This window comes from Hyperolius riggenbachi, chromosome 1 (assembly GCF_040937935.1).
Source record: "Hyperolius riggenbachi isolate aHypRig1 chromosome 1, aHypRig1.pri, whole genome shotgun sequence".
NCBI classification, from domain to species: Eukaryota; Metazoa; Chordata; class Amphibia; order Anura; family Hyperoliidae; genus Hyperolius; species Hyperolius riggenbachi.
Window position 1 is genome coordinate 79,882,274 of NC_090646.1, and position 27,244 is coordinate 79,909,517.

At 43.6% G+C, this 27,244-nt stretch overlaps 1 protein-coding gene across 1 annotated transcript in view; it reads left to right on the forward strand.

The window, feature by feature from the left end:
* The window catches only part of UVSSA (UV stimulated scaffold protein A), a 129,417-nt gene that overhangs the window by 87,548 nt on the left and 14,625 nt on the right, over positions 1–27,244 (forward strand). Inside the window, 5 exon segments of the mRNA XM_068275698.1 lie at positions 9,852–10,047; positions 12,026–12,151; positions 17,319–17,502; positions 20,135–20,246; positions 25,799–25,979. Coding sequence (XP_068131799.1) covers positions 9,852–10,047; positions 12,026–12,151; positions 17,319–17,502; positions 20,135–20,246; positions 25,799–25,979 — 799 coding nt within the window.

Consider the following 27,244-nt stretch of genomic DNA (forward strand, 5'->3'; position numbering starts at 1 on the left):
AATCCGGACAGGGAACGCTAATGTGAACCGGGCCTAAGGCTGCTTTCACAGTGGGATGTTACAGGCGCACGTTAGTGCAGCCCATGGTCGGACTGGGCCACAGTAGTACAATTTTTTCCCTCGGTGGGCCCCCCCTCATTGTCTGACAGAGCTCCAATTGCTGCCTGCAGCACAAAAATTCTCTTCACAGTGCTGTAATCAATCATGCTGAGAACAGTGGTGTAGCTAAATAGCTATGGGCCTCGATGCAAATGTTACAATGGGGCCCCCCAAGCACTCTGTACATAACAATTGATACGACGCACCAAAACCAGCCAATGGCAACTACAGTGTCAGAGGTGCAAGAAGGGGATGGGGAACAGCTTGTTAATGATTACCACTATTCAAAGTATCTATAGAAGTGATTATTTTGAGCAAAGGACCAATAGAGAGGTAATATTGTAGTTGAGGGAGGGCCCTTCAGGGCCCCTTTGGCCAAAGGGCCCCGATGTGGTCGCAACCTCTGCGGTCGCAACCTCTGCAAAGTAGGACATTACTTTATATTAGGAGGGGACTCTATGCAAAGTTTTGCTGGGCAGCAGTGTCTCTGAATTCCAATGCTGCTATGATCATGTACATTTGGCCCTGTCTATAATACATCATGACCACGCCCACCTTCCGGTGCATGGTCACGCACTTTTTTTTACTGCAATCATGGGATGTGTGGGCCCCAGGTTAAAATTTCTTTGGTGGGCCCCCAGGGTCCCAGTCCGACCCTGGTGCAGCCTGTAACGCAGCCCAACGCATAGTAATGTAAAATCAATGGGCTGTTCACAGTGCCCACGTTGCGTTACATTGTAACGCTGCACGTTCTGGGAAAGTGCAGCATGCTGTGCGTTATATGCGGCTTTAGCCGCGTTAGACTGTGTGCACATGATCAGTAATGTTTTTTTTTTTTTTATATATATATGAGGTTTTTTTTTAATATACAGTATATGAGGAGGCGGGGAGAGTCCGCTAATGTAGCCAGGCACATAGCTACTTAATATTCACTGCACTTGCAGTGTTGTCTTCCTGGAGCGGCCGCTGATTGGCTGGCGGGACCACATGATTCGGAGTAGAACACTCCGCATCACTTGGTCCCGCCAGCCAATCAGCGCCACGGAGACCACGTGATCGTTCCGATCACGTGGTCTCCCCAGTCTGTAATGCGCAGTGCGCACAAAGAGCTGCATAATGTGGCTCACTCTGGCGTCCTTCTCCAACACCACCAGGTGTTGCGTTCGGGGCACGTTATGCGACCATAACGTCCCCTAAAACGCAATGTCTTGGTGGGAAAGAGGCCTAAAGGACCACTATCGCGAAAATCATAAAATTTAAAATACATGTAAACACATACAGATAAGTACGTTTCTTCCAGAGTAAAATAAGCCATAAACGACTTTTCTTCTATGTTGCTGTCACTTACAGTAGGTAGCAGAAATCTGGCAGAACCGACAGGTTTTGGACTAGCCCATCTCCTTATGGAGTATTCTCAGGGTTTTGTTTATTTTCAAAATTACTTGGTGAATAGCAGTTGCTCTGTCCAACTGCCAAATAAATGTTCTCACCGTACATTTGTTTGGCAGTTGGACAGAGCAGCTGCAGGGAGGCTGGCCAGCATCTTTGTATAAATATTTTTCAGGGAATGTCTTTATAAATAATAAAAGCCTTGTTGAGAATTCCCCTTAAAGAGATGGGCTAGTCCAAAACCTGTCAGTAATGTCAGATTTCTGCTACCTAGTGTAAGTGACAACAACATAGGAGAGAAGTAATTTATGGCTGATTTTACTCTGGAAGAAACGTACTTCTTATTTGTGTATTTTTACACGTATTTTACATTTTACGATTTTCCCAATAGTGGTCCTTTAATGAATATAACGCATTGAATTAAATTGTTCCTCGCCCTAATTTACATTCTGAAATGTATCACAGGTGGTCACATCTTTACAACAGGCAGGTGATCTCTGCGGCATGTTTAGTTACAGAGAGTTCTGAAGCCAGCACAAAATATACCTGGTCTCCCGGAATGCTCTAGGGAGGGAATTCCGCATAGCAAAGCAGCCTAAGAATCGCTAGGAGGGTGGGGCTACATACCAATATGCAACAATATATACAGTGGAGGAAATAATTATTTGACCCCTCACTGATTTTGTAAGTTTGTCCAATGACAAAGAAATGAAAAGTCTCAGAACAGTATCATTTCAATGGTAGGTTTATTTTAACAGTGGCAGATAGCACATCAAAAGGAAAATCGAAAAAATAACCTTAAATAAAAGATAGCAACTGATTTGCATTTCATTGAGTGAAATAAGTTTTTGAACCCTCTAACAATAAAAGACTTAATACTTAGTGGAAAAACCCTTGTTTGCAAGCACAGAGGTCAAACGTTTCTTGTAATTGATGACCAAGTTTGCACACATTTTAGGAGGAATGTTGGTCCACTCCTCTTTGCAGATCATCTCTAAATCCCTAAGGTTTCGAGGCTGTCTCTGTGCAACTCTGAGCTTGAGCTCCCTCCATAGGTTTTCTATTGGATTAAGGTCCGGAGACTGACTAGGCCACTCCATGACCTTAATGTGCTTCTTCTTGAGCCACTCCTTTGTTGCCTTTGCTGTATGTTTTGGGTCATTGTCGTGCTGGAACACCCATCCACGACCCATTTTCAGTTTCCTGGCAGAGGGAAGGAGGTTGTCATTCAGGATTTCACGATACATGGCTCCGTCCATTTTCCCGTTAATGCGATTAAGTTGTCCTGTGCCCTTAGCAGAAAAACACCCCCAAAGCAAAATGTTTCCACCCCCATGCTTGACGGTGGGGACGGTGTTTTGGGGGTCATAGGCAGCATTTTTCTTCCTCCAAACACAGCGAGTTGAGTTAATGCCAAAGAGCTCTATTTTGGTCTCATCAGACCACAGCACCTTCTCCCAGTCACTCACAGAATCATTCAGGTGTTCATTGGCAAACTTCAGACGGGCCTGCACATGTGCCTTCTTGAGCAGGGGACCTTGCAAGCCCTGCAGGATTTTAATCCATTGCAGTGTAATGTGTTTCCAATGGTTTTCTTGGTGACTGTGGTCCCTGCTAATTTGAGGTCATTCACTAACTCCTCCCATGTAGTTCTAGGATGCTTTTTCATCTTTCTCAGAACCATTGACACCCCACGAGGTGAGATCTTGCGTGGAGCCCCAGAGCGAGGTCAATTGATGGTCATTTTGTGCTCCTTCCATTTTCGAACAATCGCACCAACAGTTGTCACCTTCTCTCCCAGCTTCTTGCTAATGGTTTTGTAGCCCATTCCAGCCTTGTGCAGGTCTACAATTTTGTCTCTGACATCCTTGGACAGCTCTTTGGTCTTTCCCATGTTGGAGAGTTTGGAGTCTGCTTGATTGATTGATTCTGTGGACAGGTGTCTTTTATACAGGTGACTAGTTAAGACAGGTGTCCTTAATGAGGGTGACTAATTGAGTAGAAGTGTCTAACCACTCTGTGGGAGCCAGAACTCTTAATGGTTGGTAGGGGTTCAAAAACTTATTTCACTCAATGAAATGCAAATCAGTTGCTATCTTTTATTTAAGGTTATTTTTTCGATTTTCCTTTTGATGTGCTATCTGCCACTGTTAAAATAAACCTACCATTGAAATGATACTGTTCTGAGACTTTTCATTTCTTTGTCATTGGACAAACTTACAAAATCAGTGAGGGGTCAAATAATTATTTCCTCCACTGTAGATAAAGGAAGTGACTCTGATGCTTAAACCAGGAAAATCAGATCTGTGGAGTTGGAGCTGGAGCAATTTTGGGTACCTGGACTCTGAGTCGGTGGTTTCAATAAACGTCAGTCAGATGATTTTTGAACCAAATCCACAGCCTTTGTAAACCTTAGACTAAGGAGTCGGACCAATTTTGGGTTCCTGGGGAAAATTACCTTAAAAGTGGGTATCCTGTATAATGCACTGCATTCTACTATATGTTCTTGTTACTGTGCCCCTTAATATAAACGATCTCTTTGTAAAATCAGTACCAGCATTGATTGGTTGGTCATGGAGTTCTGGCAGAGGTCATCTATTTTTATTAAATTACAAAGCTATGGAATTGAAGGAAAAACCTTCTGCAAACCAATTATAAGGATGATCATAGCTTTAATAACTGCAAAAAAAAAAAATACAAAAAGACACAAAAAGTTTTCTTCAATGGTGATATAAATATGCATTCAGAAGCAGTAAAGGCCCATTGGAACTTGAAAAATTGCAAGAAATAGATGCTTTTAAACACAGGCGACAAGTCGACTTGTTTCTGGACAAAGATAAAGCCAGGCAGCACCACCCCTCCAAAGAGCCAAAAACGGAACTGCATTTAAAGGGATACTTAAGTCAAAATTAAAAAATGATTTTTACTCACCTGGGGCATCCCTCAGCCTCCTGAAGCTGTATGGTGCCCTCGCAGCCTCGCTCCGATCCTCCTGTCCCCGCCGGCGGCTACTTCCGGGTTCGGCGACAGCCGCTGACAGGCTGGGAATGCGAGTAATTCTCCGCTTTCCCAGCCGCTATATCACCCTCTATGCTGCTATAGCGTATATGTTATACGCTATAGCAGCATAGAGGGTGATATAGCGGCTGGGAACGCGGAGAATCACTCGCGTTCCCAACCTGTCAGCGGCTGTCGCCGATCCCGGAAGTAGCCGCCGGCGGGGACAGGAGGATCGGAGCGAGGCTGCGAGGGCACCACACAGCTTCAGGAGGCTGAGGGATGCCCCAGGTGAGTAAAAATCATTTTTTAATTTTGACTTAAGTATCCCTTTAAGCAAACTTACCGAGGAGATGGGGGTCATCTACTACCCACAGCAGGGCCGGACTTTGCCATATGGCACTGTAGGCACATGCCTACCGGCGCCTGATGATGGAAAGGCAGCTCACTCCACTCCTCAAGTGCCTCCCTCCCTCCTTATGTAAAATTCCAAGTGGAGCACAAATGAGAGGTTACCCGCCCACCTCTCGGCATTCCACTGACGAGATCTCCCTTCAGTTGAGGGCACATCTAGCTAGTATTAGGTAGCCAGAGACACACTCGGTATTAAGGGACATTTGTTGCTACCTACACCGGGCAGGGAAAGTAAAGAAGAAGTGGCATCAGGGCCAGGCAGCACATTTGCGGTGCGGTTCAGTGGTGGTTTGTAAGTTCGCGGAGGGTGAAGACTAGGTTGCCAGAACATCTCTGCCTATAGGCTCCTGTGATGTAAATCCAGGCTTGACCCACAGACATTTCATAACAGTCCATCTGACCTCACTCCTCTGGATTATCATCGTCTCAGTCCTTTCCGGTCTATAGACACGTCTGAATATGAAGAGCCACATTTCTGCCCGTCTCCATTCAGCAGAGTAGGTTCTGTCAGGCGCGCGCAGGAAATGTATGGCCTATGTTTGACAATGATGTCCAGATCCCGATAACATCAGCAGTGCCTGGCCTCCCCCCAATCTGTCTGCCGGCAGGCCTGATAAACCAGGAGTGACAGAGCTGAGAACAGGCTGTTTCTTTATCTGGGCGCCGCTACAGCCTCCGCCGTGCTGCTGAACTGAAGGACGCAGCGTTGTACCTGGACCGCTCTTATGTCTCTCTCTCTCGGCTTGGAGAGCTGTGATAACTGTACAGCGCTGTTCTATCGCTGTATCTGCAGCACAGTGCAGCCACGGAACAAGCCCTCTTCCATCTGGAACAAATGTACTTCCCTTCTCATTCTTCTCAGGTCAAACAAATCTGGTTTAGATTTGTGAATGGGATCCTGACGTTGAGAAAAACATTAGCTTCATTGTGCTCAGTCCAGAAGCTAATGTCCTTTGGACATTGCAGGTGAGGGTAGAGCAATCATCTCGTACTGATTCACAGATTGGCATCCAATTCTAATTGGGTTGTGGACAGCAGAAAGGGGAACACCACAGCTCCAAGTCAGAAATGCATATTGTGACGCTGCTAATTGTAAAATATTGGCAATTTAAATTACCAATATTTGATTATGCCTTACCTGGCACCTAATCCCACCCCACCCTGTAGGTGCCTAACCCTAACCCTCATGAGTGCCTAAAAAGGATACCCTTACCTAATGCCCAACCTTCAAAGCCACCCTTCTCCCCTAGTATATATTATCCACAAAAAGCCTAATTTGTCCCCAAAAATACAAAATATGGATCATTAGGTGTGATGTGTAGTGGTAAAGGTATTGCCAAAGTAATCAGAGCTGCGCAAAACTGTGAAAACCTCCTCAGTAGTGAATAAAAAGGAAATAAATATGGCAGCAGCTTCCATATCCCTCTCACTTTAGGTTCCTTTTACACTGACATGTCAGGTTACAAACGTAGAGGGTCCTAAGCAAACCTGACTACTGTGGTCCACTGTGGGGTACTTGCAAATGTCTGTGGCTACGATGGGTCCTGTCCAAGCGCTCCTTAGCCAACAGCTGGGTTTGGCTGGAAGTGGGGATGACTTTAAGGTCAGATCTGGACTACGCATTGTTAGCCGGACTTCAGGGCTTATATGGAAAATACAGTAAAGCCTAAACAGCCAATCAGATTTAATCTTTCTACTGATCTGACCGCAGTCAGCTAAGGTTACGATGGAGCAGTTCGGTGTGCACTGCGCATTTCCTACTGTCCCCCTGATTACAGGAGAGTCTCTGTAGTGTTCCACATCTCTCTATAAGACCTTTTAGCAGACATGTTTTGGTTTTTCCCTGTGAGGCCACACAGCTGTTAAGCCCGGTACGCAGGCCCTCTCCTTTTATCTGTGGTGAGTGAATTTCCACGCTGGGCCTTTTATCTGCCTTTTTAATCCCACCATTTCTGTCAGGACATAATCTCTTTCTCAAATTTACATTTTAATTACCAGACCAGCTGAACTGGCGAAAATCAATAATGTCAGCATTCTGCGGCCTATCTCCGCGCTCCGAGGCCTGCCTCTCTATTTCCCGCTATCGATTGATTCCCTCAGCACCGTCCTCCTCATTGCTTCCAGCAAATAGCTGCTATTTGGTCATTTAAGGCATAAAAAACCCTTTGACCATGTTATAGTGGTGTTCCAGCGGTTTAATATCATTATATTTTTATTAGAATGCTTTTAAAAGAAAGTAATGTATATTTAGTAGTTCATATTTACCTTTCTTACATTTTCTTTTTGCGCTGTTTTTTGTGTGTGTCCGTTTATTAGGTAGTATTATAAAATATAAATACATTTTCCAACAAATTTGCACCATTTCCTCTCTCCCAGCATAGAAGGTAAATAGTGGATATTTGCGAACTATTAAGACCGGTACACACTTTCAATTATGATTGGCCAATCACTGACCAATTTTGCCACCTCCATGTAGTATAAAGGGGTCCATGCACTGGTCAATTTCAGCCATCGATCGATTCTATTCTATCAAACCTATCAATCGATCGATTTGTGGTCGATTTCGATCGATATTATCTATCTGACCGGATGGAAAATCTGGGTTGATCTGCTGCTGGCAGCAAATCAATGGACCATAGAGTTGCTTTGGATCTAATGGTCCAATAATGCATTTAGATCGATTTCCAATAGACTGCATTCTGAAATCTATTGGAAATCTGTTCCTAGTGTGTGGCACACATCAGATAAATACTTGACAGGCATATGACAGAAATCTATCTGATGGTCGAATCTGCTGCAAATCTATAAGTGTATGGGTACCTTAAGGGTTTAATTACACAATCTGGCCATAGTATTCAATATCTCTTGACCTTCATACTACTCAGAGGTGGTAAAATTGGTCAGTGATTGGCCAATCATAATTGAAAGTGTGTACCAGGCTTTACACAAGTAAAATCTCTTTTATCACCCCAGGATAGTGGTAATTTGCTCATCCCCTAAATAGATTTTCCTTTGGGGGATGCAGAGTTCCATCTCAATGTCAAGTGACTTTAATCTGTTTTATTCTCTGAAGATTTTTTTTATTTAAAGAGACTCTGAAGCCTTCTAAAATTGCACTTTTTATTTAAAATTTCTCTTCAGCAGCATAGCACAAGCTAAAACGCTGCATCCCCGCAGATCGCTGTATTTAAACCCCCCAAATCCCCTGGCCTAAATGTGGGGAGCGCTTCCTTGTAGAGGCAGAGCTTTGGGCTGTAGCTCTGCCTCTTCTCTCGCCAATTCCCGCTGATCACCGCCTCTCCCCGCCCCTCTCAGCCTTCTTTCACAGAGAGGGACCGGGGAGAGGCGGAGATCAGCGGTGATTGATGATATTGGTGGCAGAGCTACAGCGCTAAGCTCTGCCTCCCCGGGCAGCAAAATCCACGACTTGGAAAGGGTATTTGGGGGAGTTTAATGACACCGTTCTGCCGTGAGAATGCAGCGTTTTAGCTTGGGTTATACTGCTGAAGAGAAATGTTACATAAAAAGTCCAATTTTAGGAGGCTTCATATTTCTTAAAAATAAATTATTCTAGCCACATCTTGGAAAACTAAATCCTGGTACACACTTTCAATTATGATTGGCCAATCACTGACCAATTTTACCACCTCCCTGTAGTATGAGGGTAAACATATTTTGAATACTATGAACAGATTGTGTTGGTAAACCCTCATGCTGCATGCAGGGGGTACAATTGGTCAGTGATTGGTCAATCATAATTCAAAGTGTGCACCAGGCTTAAAGAGAACCCGAGGTGGCCTTGTATTACGTAAGTGGGGCACAGAGGCTGGTTGGTCACACTAACACCAGCCTCTGTTGCCCCATCGTGTGTCTCAAAGACCCCCCTGCTCGCCGCTATACTCCCCGCAGTGCTGGCGACACGCAGCGCGTCGCCAGCACAATGTTTACTCTAGCGCTGTCTGTCAGCGCCGCTCCCACGCCTCCTCCGCATCGCCGCTACCCGCCCTCGTCCCTTCCCTCCAATCAGCGGGAGGGAAGGGACGAGGGCGGGTAGCGGCGATGCGGGGGAGGCGGCGGAGCGGCGCTGACAGACAGCGCTAGAGTAAACATTGTGCTGGCGACACGCTGCGTGTCGCCAGCACTGCGGGGGTATAGCGGCGAGCAGGGGAGTCTTTGAGACACACGATGGGGCAACAGAGGCTGGTGTTAGTGTGACCAACCAGCCTCTGTGCCCCACTTACGTAATACAAGGCCACCTCGGGTTCTCTTTAAAGAGACTCTGTAACAAAATTTGTATCCTTATTTCTTCTATCCTATAAGTTCCTATACCTGTTCTAATGTGCTCTGTCTAACTGCAGCCTTTCCTATTTGCACAGTGGCTGTATTATCTCTGTTATATGATCAAATCTTTTCTTCTCTGTCGGCTCTGTCGAGCTGAGGCAGTCAGGCTGGAATGTGCTGTGCTGCTTGTGATTGGCTAGACGCTATACACACCCTCTCCAGGCCCCCTGCACACTCTGTATGACTCACACACTGAGCTACTCTCAGCCTATCACTTGCTATGTCTTTTGTTTGTAAACACTGGATAAAACTGGCAATTACAAGCCAGGATTGCAGCAGGGAGTGGCAGGAACAGCACAGAGGGGCCCAGGAGAACATAATGAATAGAATAATATGCTTTTTATTGTAAGAATTTTAGAGTACAGATTCTCTTTAAAGACTTGTACACACATCAATTTTGACTGGCCAATGATTTACCAATGTTACCACCTCCATGTAGTATGAGAGCTTACCTACACAATCTGTGCATTTTATTCAACATTCTTTGGCCTTACATTTTTTAGCTGTACATAAGGTCCCCAATTTCCTGGTAGTGAGGAGCACTAATGCCGTCACAAACTAGCTGCCATTTCTGTCATGTTGCTGATCGCTGTATTGTGAATCTGTCACAGGACTTGAGGCATCAACATCATCATCTCCTCCAGTGAAAAAAACACCAGTCAAAAAAGTAGAGGTGAAGAAGCCATCTCAGACGTGGGCAACAGTAAAGCGCAAGAGAAATGATGATGAGCTGGATCCTACCTGTGCTGCTGCAACGCTTAAGCTTATGAGGGATAAACTGACTCCACACACACCATCACCCTCCAGGTACCGCAACACCCAACCTGCATTCTTTTTATTGATTAAAATAGGAAATCTGTTGCAAAATGTACCCACCCTTTCTGATCCATTCCCTGAGAGATTCTCAAAGGAGACCATCAAATTATTGAGCTTCTTAAAGGACCACTATCGCGAAAATGTGTAAAATGCACGTGAATTAGTTATTCATTTGTCCTAGAGCAGTGATCTGCAAACCTGGCTCTCCAGCTGTTAAAGGGGAACTGAAGAGAGAGGTATATGGAGGCTGCCATGTTTATTTCCTTTTAAGCAATACCAGTTGCCTGGCAGCCCTGCTGATCCTCTGCCTCTAATACTATTAGCCATAGCCCCTGAACAAGCATGCAGCAGATCAGGTGTTTCAGACTTTAAAGTCTGATCTGACAAGACTAGCTGCATGCTTGTTTCTGGTGTTATTTAGATACTACTGCAGAGAAATAGCCCAGCAGGGCTGCCAGGCAACTGGTATTGATTAAAAGGAAATAAATACGGCAGCCTCCGTTTACCTCTTACTTCAGTTCCCCTTTAAGGAACTACAAGTCACACAATGCATTGGAGGAGTATGACAGCCACAGCCACAATTCATAAAGGCAAATGCATTGTGGGACTTGTAGTTCCTTAACAGCTGGAGAGCCTTGTTTGCAGATCACTTTCTTGGAGTAAAATGCACTGTACATTTTTTTCCCTATGTTTCTGTCACCTACAGTAGGCAGTAGAAATGTGACAGATTTGGGACTCATCCATCTCCTCACCGGGGATTCTCATGAATTCCTTTATTTTCCAAAGCACTTGCTGGATGGCAGTTACATGTTCCAACTGCAAGATATGCACACACATTACACAGTGTTAAAGCGGACCTGAACTCAGAATTTCCTCTCTGCTCTTGAAGATAAGCAACAGTATAATAACCTTTAAAGAAAAACATTTCTTCGTTACAGCTGATACAAATCCTGCAATGAAGCTGCAGTGTGCCTACTTCCTGCTTCCATGGAAAGCGTCAAAGGGTTAAAATCCGGTGTTTACACATTAGCTGTGTCTGCTGAAACTACCGAATTTCTATGCTGACAGCTGAGAGATCACATTATACTTGTGATTACTTACAGATGGGGGGAGATTAGACAGGCTCTTCTCTCTAAAAACACACGGAGTGCATTTCTCTGTTTTCCTTGTGTCCTGTGCAAGAGTTCAGGTCAAAGTGTCCTAAGTGAAATGGTATGCTTGCCTGAGGTGAGTTTTTAGGTTGTGCCTAAAAAGGGCAATTGCTGGGGAGTGACAGATGTGTTGAGGGAGGAAGTTCCAGAGGAGGGGAGAGGATCCAGAGAAGTCTTGTAAGTGGGAATGAGAAGAGACCAGCAGAGAGGAAGACAGGAGAACATTGTTAGAGCGGAGATTGCGTTTAGGATGGTATCTGGGAATAAATGTATGTAAATAATAAGAAGCGAGGTTTTAAAGTGCTTTTTAGACGAGTCAGGACCTCAAATAATTTCTGAGCTGAGCTATTTAAAGCAGACCTGAACTCAGAACTTCCTGTCTGCTCTAAAAGATATGCAACAGCATAATAGCCTTTAAAGAAAAATATTGCTTTGTTACAGCGGAAATCTGCAGTGTGTGTACTTCCTGCTTTCATGGAAGCAGCCAGCTGACACTGCTGTTGTGCTTAGTCACAGATGAGGGGGAATTAGACAGGCTAAACTCTCTAAATACATACAGGGTGAATTTCTCTCGGTTTTCCTTCTGTCCTTCAGGTCCACTTTAAATATGTTCAAACACACAAGGCTATAAATGACACATAAATATTTGTCTCATTCCTCCATTGAGTGGATAGAGATGAAACAGGGTCTTGATTCGTTTATCTGCAGCTATAGAAGTCACTTATGAAGCTCCAGCGGGCCTGTAGTGGGTTCAGGGGTTGTGGTTGCCACATGCTTGGTGAACTTAGCCTAATGTTTTCTGTCTCCGTCTGCTTCAGTTCCGGAGAGCACAGCAACACAGACCGAAGGAGAAGCGAAGAGATTACAAGAGCACCTGTCGTACCATTCGGCATTGATCTGCACTACTGGGGGAAGGAGCAGCCCACAGCTGGAAAAATACTCAAGTGAGTAAATTGTTTTTCTTCTCGGTAAGATGGGCTTTGCGGCCTGGAAAACGTAAACATTCCCAGCTCAATTAGTCTTCATTTTGGAAGCTAATTTGGTTTTCCCGGTTTTGCTAAGCTGAGGTCGTACATTGGCCAAGAAGTTTTGATGAAGTGAGTAGTGGATGGCCTAGTGGGAATCTTGCTGAATCTCAGGGAAGTATTATTATTATTATTATTATTTATTTAGCGCCAACATGTTCCGTAGCACTCTACATAGTACAAAACAAATAGTAGGGAGCATAGATAGAGACATTCAAAACTCTGTACAGTCAGGACATCCAGCAATACAAATACAGACATACTGTAGTTGATGTGTGGTTTGAGACACCACCAATATTGGTGCATGTTCTTATGAAAACTTACAGCAAAATAAGTAACACTAGGAGGAGGTGCCTGCCCTTGAGAGCTTACAGTCTAGAGGGTTGTAGGTTGGAGACATTAGGAAAGGAGAAAAAGGAGTTAGCGAATGAGGCAGTGAACCTCCAATGCTGCCTATAGCAAATTATAGGCTTATCTGAACAGGTGTGTTTTGAGAGTGCGTTTGAAGGTTTCCAGGCTCGGAGCATGAAAGGCTGAGGGAGAGCATTCCAAAGGAGAGGTGATGCTCGTGAGAAGTCCTGGAGGCGGGAGTAAGAGGAGGTGACTAAGCTAGAGGACAAGAGTTTCTCCTGGAAGAAGTGAAGGTTCCTGATGATCTAGAGATTAGTAAGGAAATGTAAGGAGGTGACAACTTAATGTAAAGCTTTGTATGATAGGGTGAGAGATAGGGAGGTTTCCTAACACTGAGGAGTATGTTGTGTTTGAGTACACCGAATAATGCATATATGTTTAAATGAATTACTTGCTGGCAGGGACGTAACTAGAAATCACTGGGCCCCCCTGCTAAACTTTGGATGGGGCCCCCTAACACCCCCGGACCCTGCTTTCAGCACAGGTAAACTGAGAACCAATGTTATACAATTGCTAATGCACATTTGAATGTGCTTTCCCCATGCAGATATTAGCTCTGCAGACTCCTCCAGTATCACTATAGTACACAGCACTTGGGGAGGGGTGGAGAGGCAGGGGGCAGGACGTTGTACACAAGAGCCTGATGCACACTGAATAAGGACTGTCTACAAAACTTTGTATGATTCCTTATTAGTGGCTGAGCAGATGCAGTCATTAGAACAAATGTGCAGAGAGCAGAAAGTTTTTTTCTCTCTCCATGCCCTTAGTTGTCAGTCTCTCATTACAGGGAAAATAAACATCTCCCCTCATGGGGCCCCCGCAGCTTCTGGGCCCCCCTGCAGCTGCATCCCTTGCAGGTTCTATTGTTACGCCCCTGCTTGCTGGGTTTTGAATGAAGTGCATTTTTTAAGCTGTCCTCCACGTATGTGTCAAAAGGGTTGAAGATTTGCAGTTTAATCTTAAGCATACACCACAATCCGCATTCTACCATTTTATGGTGTTGTAATGATGAATATTAGTGATGGATTGCCTGGCAGGTATGGGTATGCTTGCTGTCCACACATGACATCAGGACATTATTTCACAGGTTCAGGAAAGTTTAAAAATGACCTAAAGTGGTTAACAAGAAAGCTGCATTTTCCTGATTTCCGTTTTTGACGATTAGAAATCAGAAGACAGGTTTCATGTTGCTATCGCTTCCCGGATCTTCTTCGGGCCTGATCCGGCTATTGCCTGTGCGTGTATAAATCACGTTTTGGTAGCTTGGCATATTGGTAATAATAATCGGCGTGTGGTTCAGAGGTGTGCCCTCTGTTTTATGGCGGGGCATAAAAGCGCAGCAGTACAGCATGTGCACGACAGCCTGTGAAATATGCTTTTGATTTCACCTGTGAGTAGAATAACCGGCAGTAAAATAAAAGCACTGCGTCTCGGACACCTTCCCGGCCGTTCCTGGATTGTTCAGCTACAGAGGGCAGGCGTGCAACCGTGCACGACATACTGTGTGCCAGGCGCAAATCCTCACTATGGAAATATCGGGACTAAACAGAGCACTGTATCTTTTTATTAACCAACCGCTTATTTAAAGCAACATCTCTAATGGGCATTTGTAATAATCTGAAGCCGCTCTAAAGATTAGATTACTCGACTTGGTGGCCAATCGATCATCCGATTTGATGATAATCGAATCGGATTAAAATTGGTGCTGCCAAGAGCATGCTGGATCGACAATGCGACCAATTTTGGGCCAAACTTGGTCGAATGAATTGATCGGACATGTTGGGAAATCTCGGGCAGACATGCTCGATCGGGTGCGTGGCGGTAATGACGTGTGATAATTGCAAACGCGACGGAAAACCCTGGCCGCTTTCCCCCACTGTTTTAACACCAGTCCCTCCCCCCCCCCCCCCCCCCCATGCCCCATGCAGTTATACTTTATCTGTCACGCCGCCCACTAGTGTCTGCTGCTGTGTTCACAATACTTTCCCATTCTGGCCCCACGTGACTACCGTGATGTCACCCACCCCGCGTGCTATAACACCGGCAACCACGTGGGGTTGCAAATGCGGAAATATGAGGATGGCGGCAGCGTGGGTGGCTGCAGGTAAAGTATAATTGCATAACTACAGTCACTGGGGGGGGGAGTAGACAGAGAACATTAGGGGGCAGCGAAGCGGCGTTGCAAGACCGATTCCAGCAAGATTTCATGCTGAAATTGTTTAAGAATCGGCCAGCGGTTTATGGCTGCCACAGATCTCTCCCAGTCAAGCTAATGGACATTATTATGCAGGTGTTAAGTGACTGCAGTTGAGTATTATTTCCACAATGTATTGGTAGACATGATAAAACACTATTGTATGTTATACATACAATACAAAAACATTTATAAAGTGCTTTTCTCCCAAAGGACTAAGGATGTTGAAAGCTCCCTCCCTTCTTTGGAAATGGTTGTTTGTTTGACATGGGGGACCTCTTTAAATTGAGCCCAACATGAATCATGACCAAAAAACATGAAAATATAGTTGCCTAGGTTGAGGGAACCCTCTGGACCCCCCAGAACCTTCCCGTGTCCTCCTCGCACCTTCTCCCGCTTGAAGATTGTGGCTGTGCCTGCGCAGTATTACCATTCTCGTACATGAGGTTCACCTCGAGTACACTTTACCCTTCTTGCAAACTTTGTTTTTACAAAGGTGCAGTCTGGGTTTAGTTGAAAGAATGAACTTGTTGGACTGTTGAAATTGAAATCCCTACACAGTTTGGGCCCTGGTTACATGAAGGACTTGCTGAAAACTTCACCACACCTCTCACAACTTCAGATCTGCAGGATCCATAAATTTGGTCACTCCTAGAATGCACCTCAAAACCTTTGGAGCCAGAGCTTTCTGTCATGCTGCCCCTACCCTTTGGAATTCCCTACCACACCCAGTAAAGACAGCCCCATCCTTGGAGTTATTCAAATCCCGATTGAATAGCCAACTGTTTAACCTGACATTTGCGTACTTGTAGAATTCTTCCTCTTTACCAAAATTACTGGTCTGAGCCATGCTTATGTGCTTTGAGTCCTACTGGAGAAAAGCGCTTTACAAATGTTGTCTGTTCATGTTGTTGATACACGTGAAAAGTGGCCACTAGGTGGCAGCGGCAAGAGATTTAGCGCAATGACTGATGGCTTTGGCTGACGATGCTCCTGTCACACATCCTGTCCGTTCTACTGACAGGTTTAAGAACACAGGCTGAGCCGAAGCTTAACTGTTTTGTGTTCCTACGGAAAGCCTCATCTGTGTGCAGTGAGGTTATCTCCCTGTAAAGAGTATTGACCGCACACTAGTGCCATTTAATTGTTTTCTGCATGAGATGAGTTTGTAGCTAAAGTTCAGGTCAGGGCGGTGAGAGACGCGGTACGCGCATCTATAGGCAGCGTCACGTGACACTCAGCCTTGTCACTCGTTGGTTGTGGCAGCTGTTACAACGCTGATTTACACATTTGTTGAAGCAGAAAATTGCTTACATCCCCCTATCGCCTTTTACTCTGTAAAAGAAGCCAGAAGAGGTAACGCCGTCTTGACAACAATGGGTTATTTAGAGTGGAGATCATTAAAAATAACATATAGCAGCAGTCTATTAAACCAGCCTAAAGCCCTGGTAACCCACAGTACTATCATTTGATGAGGGAGCCTCAGTCTCTTGATTATTGTGTTTTGGATGCCAGGTGACACCTGCAAAATATGCTCAACAGATAGTATTTGTGGTGTCACCTATCTGCTGCATTCTGCTGCATGGTGATTTGCCTCAGAGCAGATATATAAGGATACAGGAAGAGATGCAGGAATCCATTAGGACATGAAAGTTTGAAGAGAACAGTAACTGACAGTTCATCTTGCACCTACTTACAGTTACTAGTGACCAATGAGCAAGAATGGAGAAAAAAGGAGATGGTCCGCACTTGTCCGATGTCGTTTTCAAACTTTATTCAGGATGTATCCAAAAGGAGAACCAGTATCACAAATAGCTGACATGTTTTGGACCACTATGGTCCTTAATCAGGTTAGCTATGATTAAGGACCATAGCGGTCCAAAACATATTGGCTATATGTGATGCTGGTTCTCTTTTTGGATACGTCCTGAATAAAGTTTGAAAACGACATTGGACAAGTGCGGACCATCTCCTTTTTTCTTCAGTTTGTTATTGGAATCGAGCTTCCAGGTTCCTGCACTGTCCTCACTGAGCGTTATACTACATCCCCAATGAACAAGAATAATGAAAATTTTGGCTAGACCAGAGAGAGATCGGAAGGTTGATCTATTGGCAGATCGAGAACTTAATGGGTACCCTAACAGGTAGATTGTGGTGCTGAGCAGATTACAAGATAACCAGATTGCCACACAGGTTTCACCTGCAAGTGTAAAAGGGGCCTTAAGGGAAATACACAAGAAGTTCCACCTCACCTGACAACGTTTTGTCCTACTCATTACCTTCTTCTCCCTCCTCCACTCCTCACATCGGAATTTTTTGTTTTACTATTATTAGAAAGTGACACTAACTGCCAAAAGTCATTGAAAGGTAATATCCAACAACATGAATGTACAAAGAAGCTTGCACAGTGATGGTACATATTATACCATTTTTTTTTCCTGCAAAGGCATTCTATTTTGTATGTATTTTGTTTATATCCAGGTTTAGTTCCCAGCATCGATTTTGGGCGCCAAATGAGTTGGATGAGGAAGTGGAAAATAAAGAGCTGGAAGCCATGCTGAAGACCAGATACATCTCATTCCCTGGCAAGTTTGAACCCGTAAAACACAAGTGTCGGGTTCCCTTGCCTAATGGGTCCCTGTGTGAGAGGCAAGACAGAATCAAGGTGGGTATTCCCGCTTAGAGAATCCTAGTTCCCTGCCAGTCCCAACTGTGTCATTAAAGAACAAGTGACACCCATTCTAACCTAGAAATAAAAAACACATATATAAGTAGATAAATACTAGTTCCACTTACATAACAGATGTATTTCACTGTCCACGTTATGATTCCTGTGAATTTTATAAAGGAAAAGCAGAGAATCCTATTCTAGACAGTTTCCATCTTGGTTACCTTTGAATGAAGCTAATTCTGACATAATTTCTTCCCTCACTCTTTTTTCTCCTCTTGCTAATTGTGTTTTTGTTACCTGCCCTCCTCCAAGAGTCTTCAGACACTCCCACTGAGGTCTATACTAGGAAGTGCACTGTCTTATGTCATTAGTAGAGGGAAATAAATGGAAGAGGAGGAATATATTATAGATAAAAAGACCCCCCAGCATGCAACTGTTTGGCAATGGCAATTAAATGGCCAGCGCCCCTAAAATATGTGATAACTCCAAACCATAACAGCTGAAAAAGTTTTGAATGCAGGATTAGCATCTTTATCACTTAATACACTCAGACTAGTTGCTGTTGAAATTTGATTTTTATAGGGACAATCCCACTATAAAGGGCTGGCCTGGTGTCTTCATTCAGGAAAATATGATTATCTGTTGAGGGGGCGGGGTTAAAAAGACTTTTATATTAAAAATGTGTAAAAGTGTATATATTTTTTATGTACTCCGCCCCCGTGTCACTAGTGTATATAGGGGTGTGGAACAAGTGCAGAGAAGGAAAGTAAAAATGTGTCGACTGTGCCCTTTGATGTTTTGCCACCTACATATTCACCATTAAGGAAATCTGTATTTTATATGCCTTTTCGGTTCATTTATTATATTCAGCATTGATTTGAAATTTACAGTTTTAAAGGGAACCTTAACTGAGAGTGATATGGATGTTTCCTTTTAAAAATTACCAGTTGCTTGGCAGTCCTGCTGATCTCTTTGGCTGCAGTAGTGGCTGAATCACACACCTGAAACAAGCATGCAGCTAATCCAGTCTGACTTCAATCAGAGCACCTGATCTGCATGCTTGTTCAGGGGCTGTGGCTGAAAGTATTAGAGACACAGAATCAGCTGGAGAGTCAGGCAACTGGTATTATTTTAAAAGGAAAAATTCATATACTTCTCAGTTTAGGTGACCTTTAATTCAATCTGCAATATGACCCATAGTTTTTTTATATGTATTATGGAAATTCTGCTGATGAATGTGCCAATCTTTAAAAAAAACAAAAAACAAAAAAATACTAATCCATTGTTTATTTAGTAAAGACGGTTAATGAGATGCAAGTAATTTCTAGTTGATGCAGGATTATGCAAATTTTGTATGCAAATTTATGCAGCTTGAAAATGGACCAAGCGTATTTTACCTCAGCAGTATTTGATTGGTTCATTTTCAAGCTGCAAAAGTTGCATACAAAATTTGCATAATGAGCATCAACTCAAAATAATTTGCACCCCATTGATCACCCCTTTTCTTCAATTCATATTCTCTGTCAATTGTTAAGTTCTAAGATTCAGCACTGGTGTTTTGGGGAAGGACGCGATTAAATTATAAAGTACAAACTTATCTGCAATAAGTGTTTTCTCCCTAACTCCACCCCCTCGTCTTCACAATTCCACCACCCCAACAGTGCCTGAATCTCTTCTTCTGGTAAACCCCAACCACTTGCTTTCATGTGACATGCTGCCCGCCTGCCTTCCCTCCCCACATGACCATTTACCTGCCCTGTGCATTTGCAGATTTACCAAAATGACCTGGCAGTCCAAGCTATGCACTCAGTGCACTGTGTACAATTACATCATATGACCACACATCAAGGTTACGTCAAGGCCCACTTTAGGCCAAAAAACACTCAAGCCATTTGTGTTCTCATTGAGGGCATGCAGTGTGCCAAAACTGTAAATGGACACTTATTTTTACTAATAATGAATCTCCATGATATGCTGCTACTGACTTGCACAGTATAGTGCAATAAGGTCACCAGTTTACATTGGTGTACATTTGTAGTAGTTTTATCCGTGTTTGTTAGAGATGTCCCAAAAAAGGCATCGTAAGATCTGGGTAATAACGTTCAATTTATAAGTTCAGTGATCTCCCCAGAATTTTTTTCCAGCCGGGTGGCATGAAAAAGTAGCCAGGTGGCATGAAAAAGTAGCCCGGTGGGGCGAGATGAGAGAATGGAATGCCAGCGCTTTCCTGTACAACTCTGGTTACAACAGATGAGGTGGTGAGCCGATGATAACCAGGTGCTCACCAAAACTAGCTGGGTGGAGCACCCGGCAAAAAGAGCCTGGAGAGAACACTGAAGTTCTATATGTAAATGATAAACCGAACCAATGAAACTTGATATTCAGGAAGTGTCAGTCAAAACAGCAAGATTGGTTTACAGATATATCTACAGTGAAAGCTGCTGTAAAACTTGAGCAGTTGCAAGGAGTAGCCAATCACGCTCTTTGGAAGATGAAAGAACTATTCCATCTGGTCGCTGTAGTCTTCTGCTCCGTTGGCTCTTTGCATCTTATCTTTGTCAATCTTCCTCTCTGTATCTAAATTTCCTTTTCTCCTGTGTGACTCCATTGTTTTTTAATCTTCAAGTGTCCTTTCCATGGGAAGATCATTCCCCGAGATGAGCTTGGAGTGCCGGTGAATCCTGAAGATCAGGAAAGAGAAGCCCGGGAAAGGTTTGAGAAGGGAGCCAGGGAGCAAGGTAGGTGGAATCCATTAACCAGGGTCTAAAAACCTAAATTTATCTGTATCTACCTATATAGTCTAAGGTCAAAGTTAATTTTTAAAGGGTACCTAAAGTGAATAAAAGATGCCAGTTTAAATTACCTGGGGCTTCTTCCAGTGCCGGGCCGTGAAGACCTCCTGGTCCCTCGCCATCATTCCCTGCTGCTTCGTTCAGCAGTGGCCTTCTGAAAGCTGGCCAACTGAGCCAGTCCTGTGCATGCTCGGCTGCGTGCCTCCTGATTGTGCTTCTGTGACCATGAGCTTTTTGCACATGCACACTTTTAATTTTTACAAACTGCACAAGCACAGAAGGCTCCTGCTCACAGGAGCACGATCAAGAGTCATACGGCCCAGGACTGCACATGCAGCTGTCAGAAGGCCGCTGTCCCGTTGAGAGCACAGAAGGACTGCAGGGGGCTGGAAGAAGCCACAGGTAAGTTAAACTGGCCACTTTTATTTTGCTTTAGGTTCCCTCTAACCTTTTTGCATGTATTGACAATGATTTCTAATTATATCCATCTTCTCTTGATGGACACGATACCCTTAAGTGTAGTCTTAATCCTTCAACTTGGAAAGGTCTTGCCCATCCACTTGGAAGCCAAGAAACCGAGAAACCCAATGGTTGGTGAATTTTAGCCTGTGGTTCCCCATGGCCATTGGATAATAAGTATCCCTACTCATCCTTCAGACTTCCCTTGTTTGGCAGGCTAGCAGGGTGTTTATATGTAAAAATCATAAAACCGCTGGAAAAACAGGAAAAATACTGAGTTAAAATTGATTATTCAGTCATGGATCTTCTTTCTATCCATTGTGGCTGGTTTAGCTGCCCCACTAGCCCCCCTCCCTCCCATGTGACAGGCCACTCCCTCTTTCACACAATGCTCTACTCACCCTCTGGATTGCTGCAGATGATATTGAGGAACAGCACACAACCTCTCCCTTCATGGCCATGGTGAAGTCCTACGTAGCAGTGGGCACACTGGAAAGCCATAGGGCAGGGGCATCCAAACTTTTTAGGCTAAGGGCCATATCATCATTCTTGAGAGTGCTCGGGGGCTGAACTACCAAAATTAAACACAATTTTTGCTGATACACTATGCCTGAGACATCTGTTCTGACTCTTGCAGCAAGATGGGCATTCCTGGATGGTGTGTGCTTCAAATAGGATAACATTGCCATTTCTTCCAGAAAGGTTCAGACTTGAGCCCTCATTTTGGAAATTCAGAACTGACTACAAATGGAAAAAGGCTTTTTTTCAGTACTGAACTACAGATGTTAGTACCATTGCAACTTTCCCTTTAAAAGAAGCATATTCAGACTCATTTACCTGCGTGGAGCTTGGCAGGTGGATGGTCTTGGGTCAGGGATTCCCAGGACACAGAAGCCATTCAGCTTCAGTCTCTAGTGATGGTAAATGACTGCATAAGTGGAAGCGACCTAATGACGCTCCACAGCCATTAAACTTTGGCCTGTGCATTTTCATTTGCCGTGAAGTATAGACATAATGAGACTTCAGGTCATTAAGTGCTGCTGACACACAGTCGGCTGCGCTGGCCCTCCTCTTGGGATGATTACCCTTGAAGGGTTCCTCTGTCACATCCGTCTATCCTTTCTTTATGACTGATGCAGAATGTGTCAGTGCCAGTCATGTCCCTTTCTGTTCTACTCAAAGCTGGAACAGGGAAACGGCCTGCTTTGGCACTTCATGGGGTGTAATATATAAACTGTGAATGTGCTAGGGAGTTCCTTTAGGAAAGTGGTGTGCTGTTACCGCCTGTCGCTAGTCCAGTTATTGTTGTTAAAATCTGTGCTATATGGATGATGGAAAGGTAACCTGAGGTGAGAGGTACAGAGCATCCGGAATGTACTCACAGCGCATCACTTTTTCCATATTTTGTTATGTTGTAGCCTTATTCCAAAATGGATTTCATAAATTTTCTTCCTCAGAGTTCTACACACAACACTCTATAATGAAAACGTGAAAAAAAGTTTACTTGAGGTTTTGGAAAATGTATTAAAAATAAAAAAAATTGAGAAAGCACATGTACATTTACAGCCTGTGCCATGAAGCTCCAAATTGAGTTTAGTCGCATCCTGTTTCCTCTGATCATCGTTGAGATGTTTCTGTATCTTAAAGGGGCGCTTTGGCAAAAAAAAAATTTTTTTTAAATATGTAAAAACATAAATACAATAAGTACAAATATGTACAAACATAAATATGTACAAGCATAAATGTATATATGTACAAACATAAAATATGTACATAACATAAACATAATTTGTACTAAACAAATAAGAAGTATGTTTTTCCAGAGTAAAATGAGCCATAAATAACTTTTCTCCCATGTTGCTGTCACTTACAGTAGCTAGTAGAAATCTGACAGAAGTGACAGGTTTTGGACTAGTCCATCTCTTCATGGGGGGATTCTCAGGGATTTACTTATTTTCAAAAGCACTTAGTGAATGGCAGTTGCTCTGTCCAACTGGCAAAAAACTGTGCAGCAAGCAGGGAGGCTGGCCAGCATCATTGTTTAAATCCTTTTTAGGGAATATCTTTATAAAAAATAAAAGCCTTGCTGAGAATACCCTATGAAGAGATGGACTAGTCCAAAACCTGTCTTACCTACTGTAAGTGATAGCAACATAGAAGAAAAGTAATTTATGGCTCATTTTACTCTGGAAAAACATACTTCTTATTGGTTTATGTTTGCACATATTTTAAATTTTACAATTTGTCGCCATAGTGGCCCTTTAACTGGCATCCACCTGTAGTAAATTTAGTTCTTTGGAACTGATTCGGAAAGGGACACACCTGTCTTTACTACATCCCACAGTTGATAGTTTGTCAGAGCACAAACATGAAGTCAGAGGAATTGTCTGTAGACCTCCGAGACAGGATTGTCTCAAGGCACAAATCCGGGGAAGGTTACAGAAACATTAGTGCTGCCTTGAAGGTCCCAACGAGCACAGTGGCCTCCATCATCCATAAGTGGAAGACGTTCAAAACCAGCAGGACTCTTCCTAGAGCTGGTCGGCCATTAAACCCGAGCTGCTTTTGAGGCTCCACCCACTCACAAAGGACACAATCTTTTAGCAGTATTTGTCAGGGCAAAGAAAAAAATGTGGCTAACTACCAAAACCTGGATTTTATGGCACAATGGGTCTGTTTTTAAGCATTTTTTCCTGCTACTCTGGTATAACTCTGGAGTTCTGCTTTAATATGACAAAGAACATTTGTGAGGTTTTGATTGCTTTTTGTGTCTGTGCCACTTTGTTCCATTGGCACTGAAAACAGGAAGTGATGTCATTATAAATGGAAGGCAGAGAGCAATATAACAGGTATTATTAGTCACAACTCTCTCCAGAACTGAAAGGAATAGTTTTAGCTTGTGTTAAACTTTAGCTATTGATGACTGTGGAGTTCTTCTTTAATCTGCAATTGACAGCACTGTAAGCTGATATTGTGTGGCCCTGCACAGATATTTGTCTTCCACAGAGAAGGAGGTAATTGAAGGCCATATTGCTCTCGGTCCCTTCCAGCTGCACGCTGACCCCTGTGGTTTTAGAAATGATTGCTCTGACCCGTTAATCTGTCCTGCCCCTCCTTCTCTACTAAAGCAAAGCAAGTGGCGATTTCTCCTGCGGATGGCAAGTCGCGTCCGCTCCTGCAGCTTTTACTGACTTGTTAACAGCTCTGGATGAGGACAATCCGGCAGAGGCAGTTCCTTAGCCAGTCACTTGTGAAATAGCATCTCGTCACTAACTGCAATATTGATTCCCACCCACCCCTCGCCAGCAGTGTCATTTTCTCTTCCCCGCCACTAAACTCTGTAACAATACAAGGAGAGGTTTAGGGCCCCATCAACACTCAAAAAAAAGCCTCTCTTGCCTGGCATCTTATTGATTTTTCTCAAAAGCTTTTAAATTGCTCCTTCATTTGACTCAAACAGTCATTTTATCTGTCGTGAATGGCGGCATTTCTCGCCTTGTATTTAAACAATCGCCTCGTCCGCTTGGTTGCTAAACTGTGGAGCTGTATTATTGCTGGGTGGTAAACATTTTACACGGTGCGACTTAATCCCTGATATCTCCTTCCAGGCTCTCCATGGTTCCTGTGCTGCATGGAGATGGGGAGAATTTACCTCAGGCGGGTGGGCTGTGGAGATTGGGAAAGCGCTTGGGATTTCAACATTGCTCTGCAGTTTTTAGTTTCAGTCACGAGAACTGGCAGCTTGAAGTCTGACTGTCATACACAGAATATTTGTAAACTGACCAGCAAACCACAGCTTAAAAGGAATCTGAAGTGAAAATAAACTTATGAGATAATTATTTGTATGTGTAGTACAGCTAAGAACTAGATCATTAGTAGGAAAGATATAAGTCTCATATTGTTTATAGTACAGGAAGAGTTAAGAAACTTCAGTTGTTATCTATGCAAAAGAGCTTCTCTGAGCTCTCTGCTGTTTTCTGAAGCACTTATACTTTAAAGAAACAGTGAAAGACAACTTCTCAAAGGTTTTACTGCAGGGAAGTTCAAAGGGTCATCAACTCTGCTCTATTTCATAGTTTAAAATACAGAGTGTAGGTGTAGCCAGTCTACTGTAAGACATAGGTGAATAGTGATTTACTAGGTTTACTTGTATATGAGATCTTTTGGGTACTCGTTCTAAGATGTGCATTGATTAAAAGGAAATAAATAAGGCAGCCACCATATCCTTCTCAGTTCAGGTGTCCTTTAAATGCATATAGAGATACGGTATATAGAATGATGATAAGCGTTTACCCCTTCTGCTTTCGTTTAGTTTTTGTGGCCTCTGAGTTCATGTTTAGAGCTGCAGGGGGCCCCGTGGGGGGAGAAGAGTTTCTTTTCCCTGTCCTGAGAGACTGACAACTAAGAGTGCGGCGAGAGAAAAAACGTTCTGTTCTCTGCAGAATTGTTCCAATGACTGAATCTGCTCAGCCACTGATAATGAATCCTAGAACGTTTTGCATACAAAGATTTCTAGACAGTCCCTCTTCAGTGTGCAGCAGGCTCTTGTTTACAGCCCCAAGCCTCCAACCTCTCTACCCCCTCCGCAAGTGATGTGTATTTTAGTGATGCCCGAGAAGTGTGCATAGCCAGTTCTGCTCCATCAGAGATGGACAGAGTGAGTGTAATAAGCGGAGGCTGGGAACAAACTCGTCTGTCTGTTTTCTGTATGTGTTTTCTGCACACCATGTGTGTCTGTATGTGTGAAAACATGCACGTTTTATCACAGAAATGAATGTAATTGATAGAGAAAATGCGTGCAGTGCTTCACTGCTGTTTGTTTTTATCTGCATGGGGAAAACACATTCAAGTGTGCACTAACCAACTGGATAACATTGGTTCGCAGTTTACCTGTGCGGCAAGTGTGTGTGTGTGTGTGTGGGGGGGGGGGGGTGTTTAGGGGGCCCCTTCCAAAGTTCTGCAGGGGGGGGGGCAGTGATTTCTTGCTATGCCCTTGGTTCTAGGCCCGTGTGACTCTATTCTCCTGTGTTCTGTTGCAGACTGGAGGGACCCGGATCTGATGAGAGAGATTGAGCAAGCCACAGGGGAAGATCTGGGCTCATCCAGGAGTGCCGGGAAGCAAAAGAAGAAGGGCAAAAAGAAAAAGTATCCAAACCTGACTGACTTAAAGCAGAATGCAAATACCTCGCGCTCTCGCCTGGAGAAGAAAGTCTTCAATGCGTAAGACACTGACCTGTTTAAGTGTTTATACTCTGTTATTTTGTGTTTGTCAGAGATCCCTGTGAGGCGCAGGCGATATATTTATTTTGGTAGAAATCACAGAAGAAATGTCAATTTTTTTTTGTTTTATGGGGGAGTTGGATCCATGAATTCATCCCTTAAAGTGGTATCGTCACCATAAAAATCTAATTTCAACAGCCACTGGTCTGAGTGTATGAAGTGATAAAGATGCTAAGCCTGCATTCAAAACTTTCAAAACTTTTTCTTCTGTTATGATTTGGAGTTATCACATACTTAAGGAACACTGGCCCTTTAGTAGTCGTGCCAAAGAATTGCATGCTGGGGGTTCTTTTTATCTATAATCTATTCCTCCTCTTCCCTTTATTTCCCTGCCAGCTTCTTATCTGAAACCTAATCCCCTACTCACTTGTGTTTACAAGCAAGGCTGATGTGACTCAGTGATTGGCGGAGACAAGAAAAAAAGTAAAGGGCAGAAATGACATCACGAGTTAGCCTTAACTGTGGGCAAAAGACATGATTCCCACCAGGAACAGAATTCTTGTCATTTACTATATAACATTCACTGAAATCAAAACGTGGACAGTATAATACATGTGTTATGTAAGTAGATACTTCTATATGTGTTTTTTCCCTGGCATAGTATGGCTGATCCTACTGCTTTAAGAAATCATATGCCGTATTTGGCATATAGATAAGGTTTATGCTAACCGAATATGGGGATCTCTCAATTTATACCATAATTGCACATTTAAAATTGAGTGTGCTTCAAATTTTGCATAATTTGAACAATAAATTTCCTTTGAGTTTCATAAAAAATGCTTTGACAGTTTTGCACATGCATCATTTTGACATTAAAGTGGACCTGTACTCTTGCACAGGACAGAAGCAGTACAGAGAGAAATGCACCCTGTGTATGTTTAGGGAGTTTAGCCTGTCTAATTCCCCCTCATCTGTGACTAATCACAAGTTGTAATTTGATCTCTCAGCTGAGTCAGCTCGCTGCCTTGGCAGAACAGCTAATTTGTAAACACCGAAAGTTAACCCTATGTCTGCTTCCATGAAAATAGAAACAGTGCAGATTCATTGCAGGATATGTAACAGCTGTAACAAAACAATGTTTTTCTTTGAAGGTTATTATGCTGTTGCTTATCTTTTAGAGCAGACAGGAAGTTCTGAGTTCAGGTCCGCTTTAACGCCCTGTAGAAGTGAATCATGGAACTGGCAGACGCACTGTGATCTTGTAG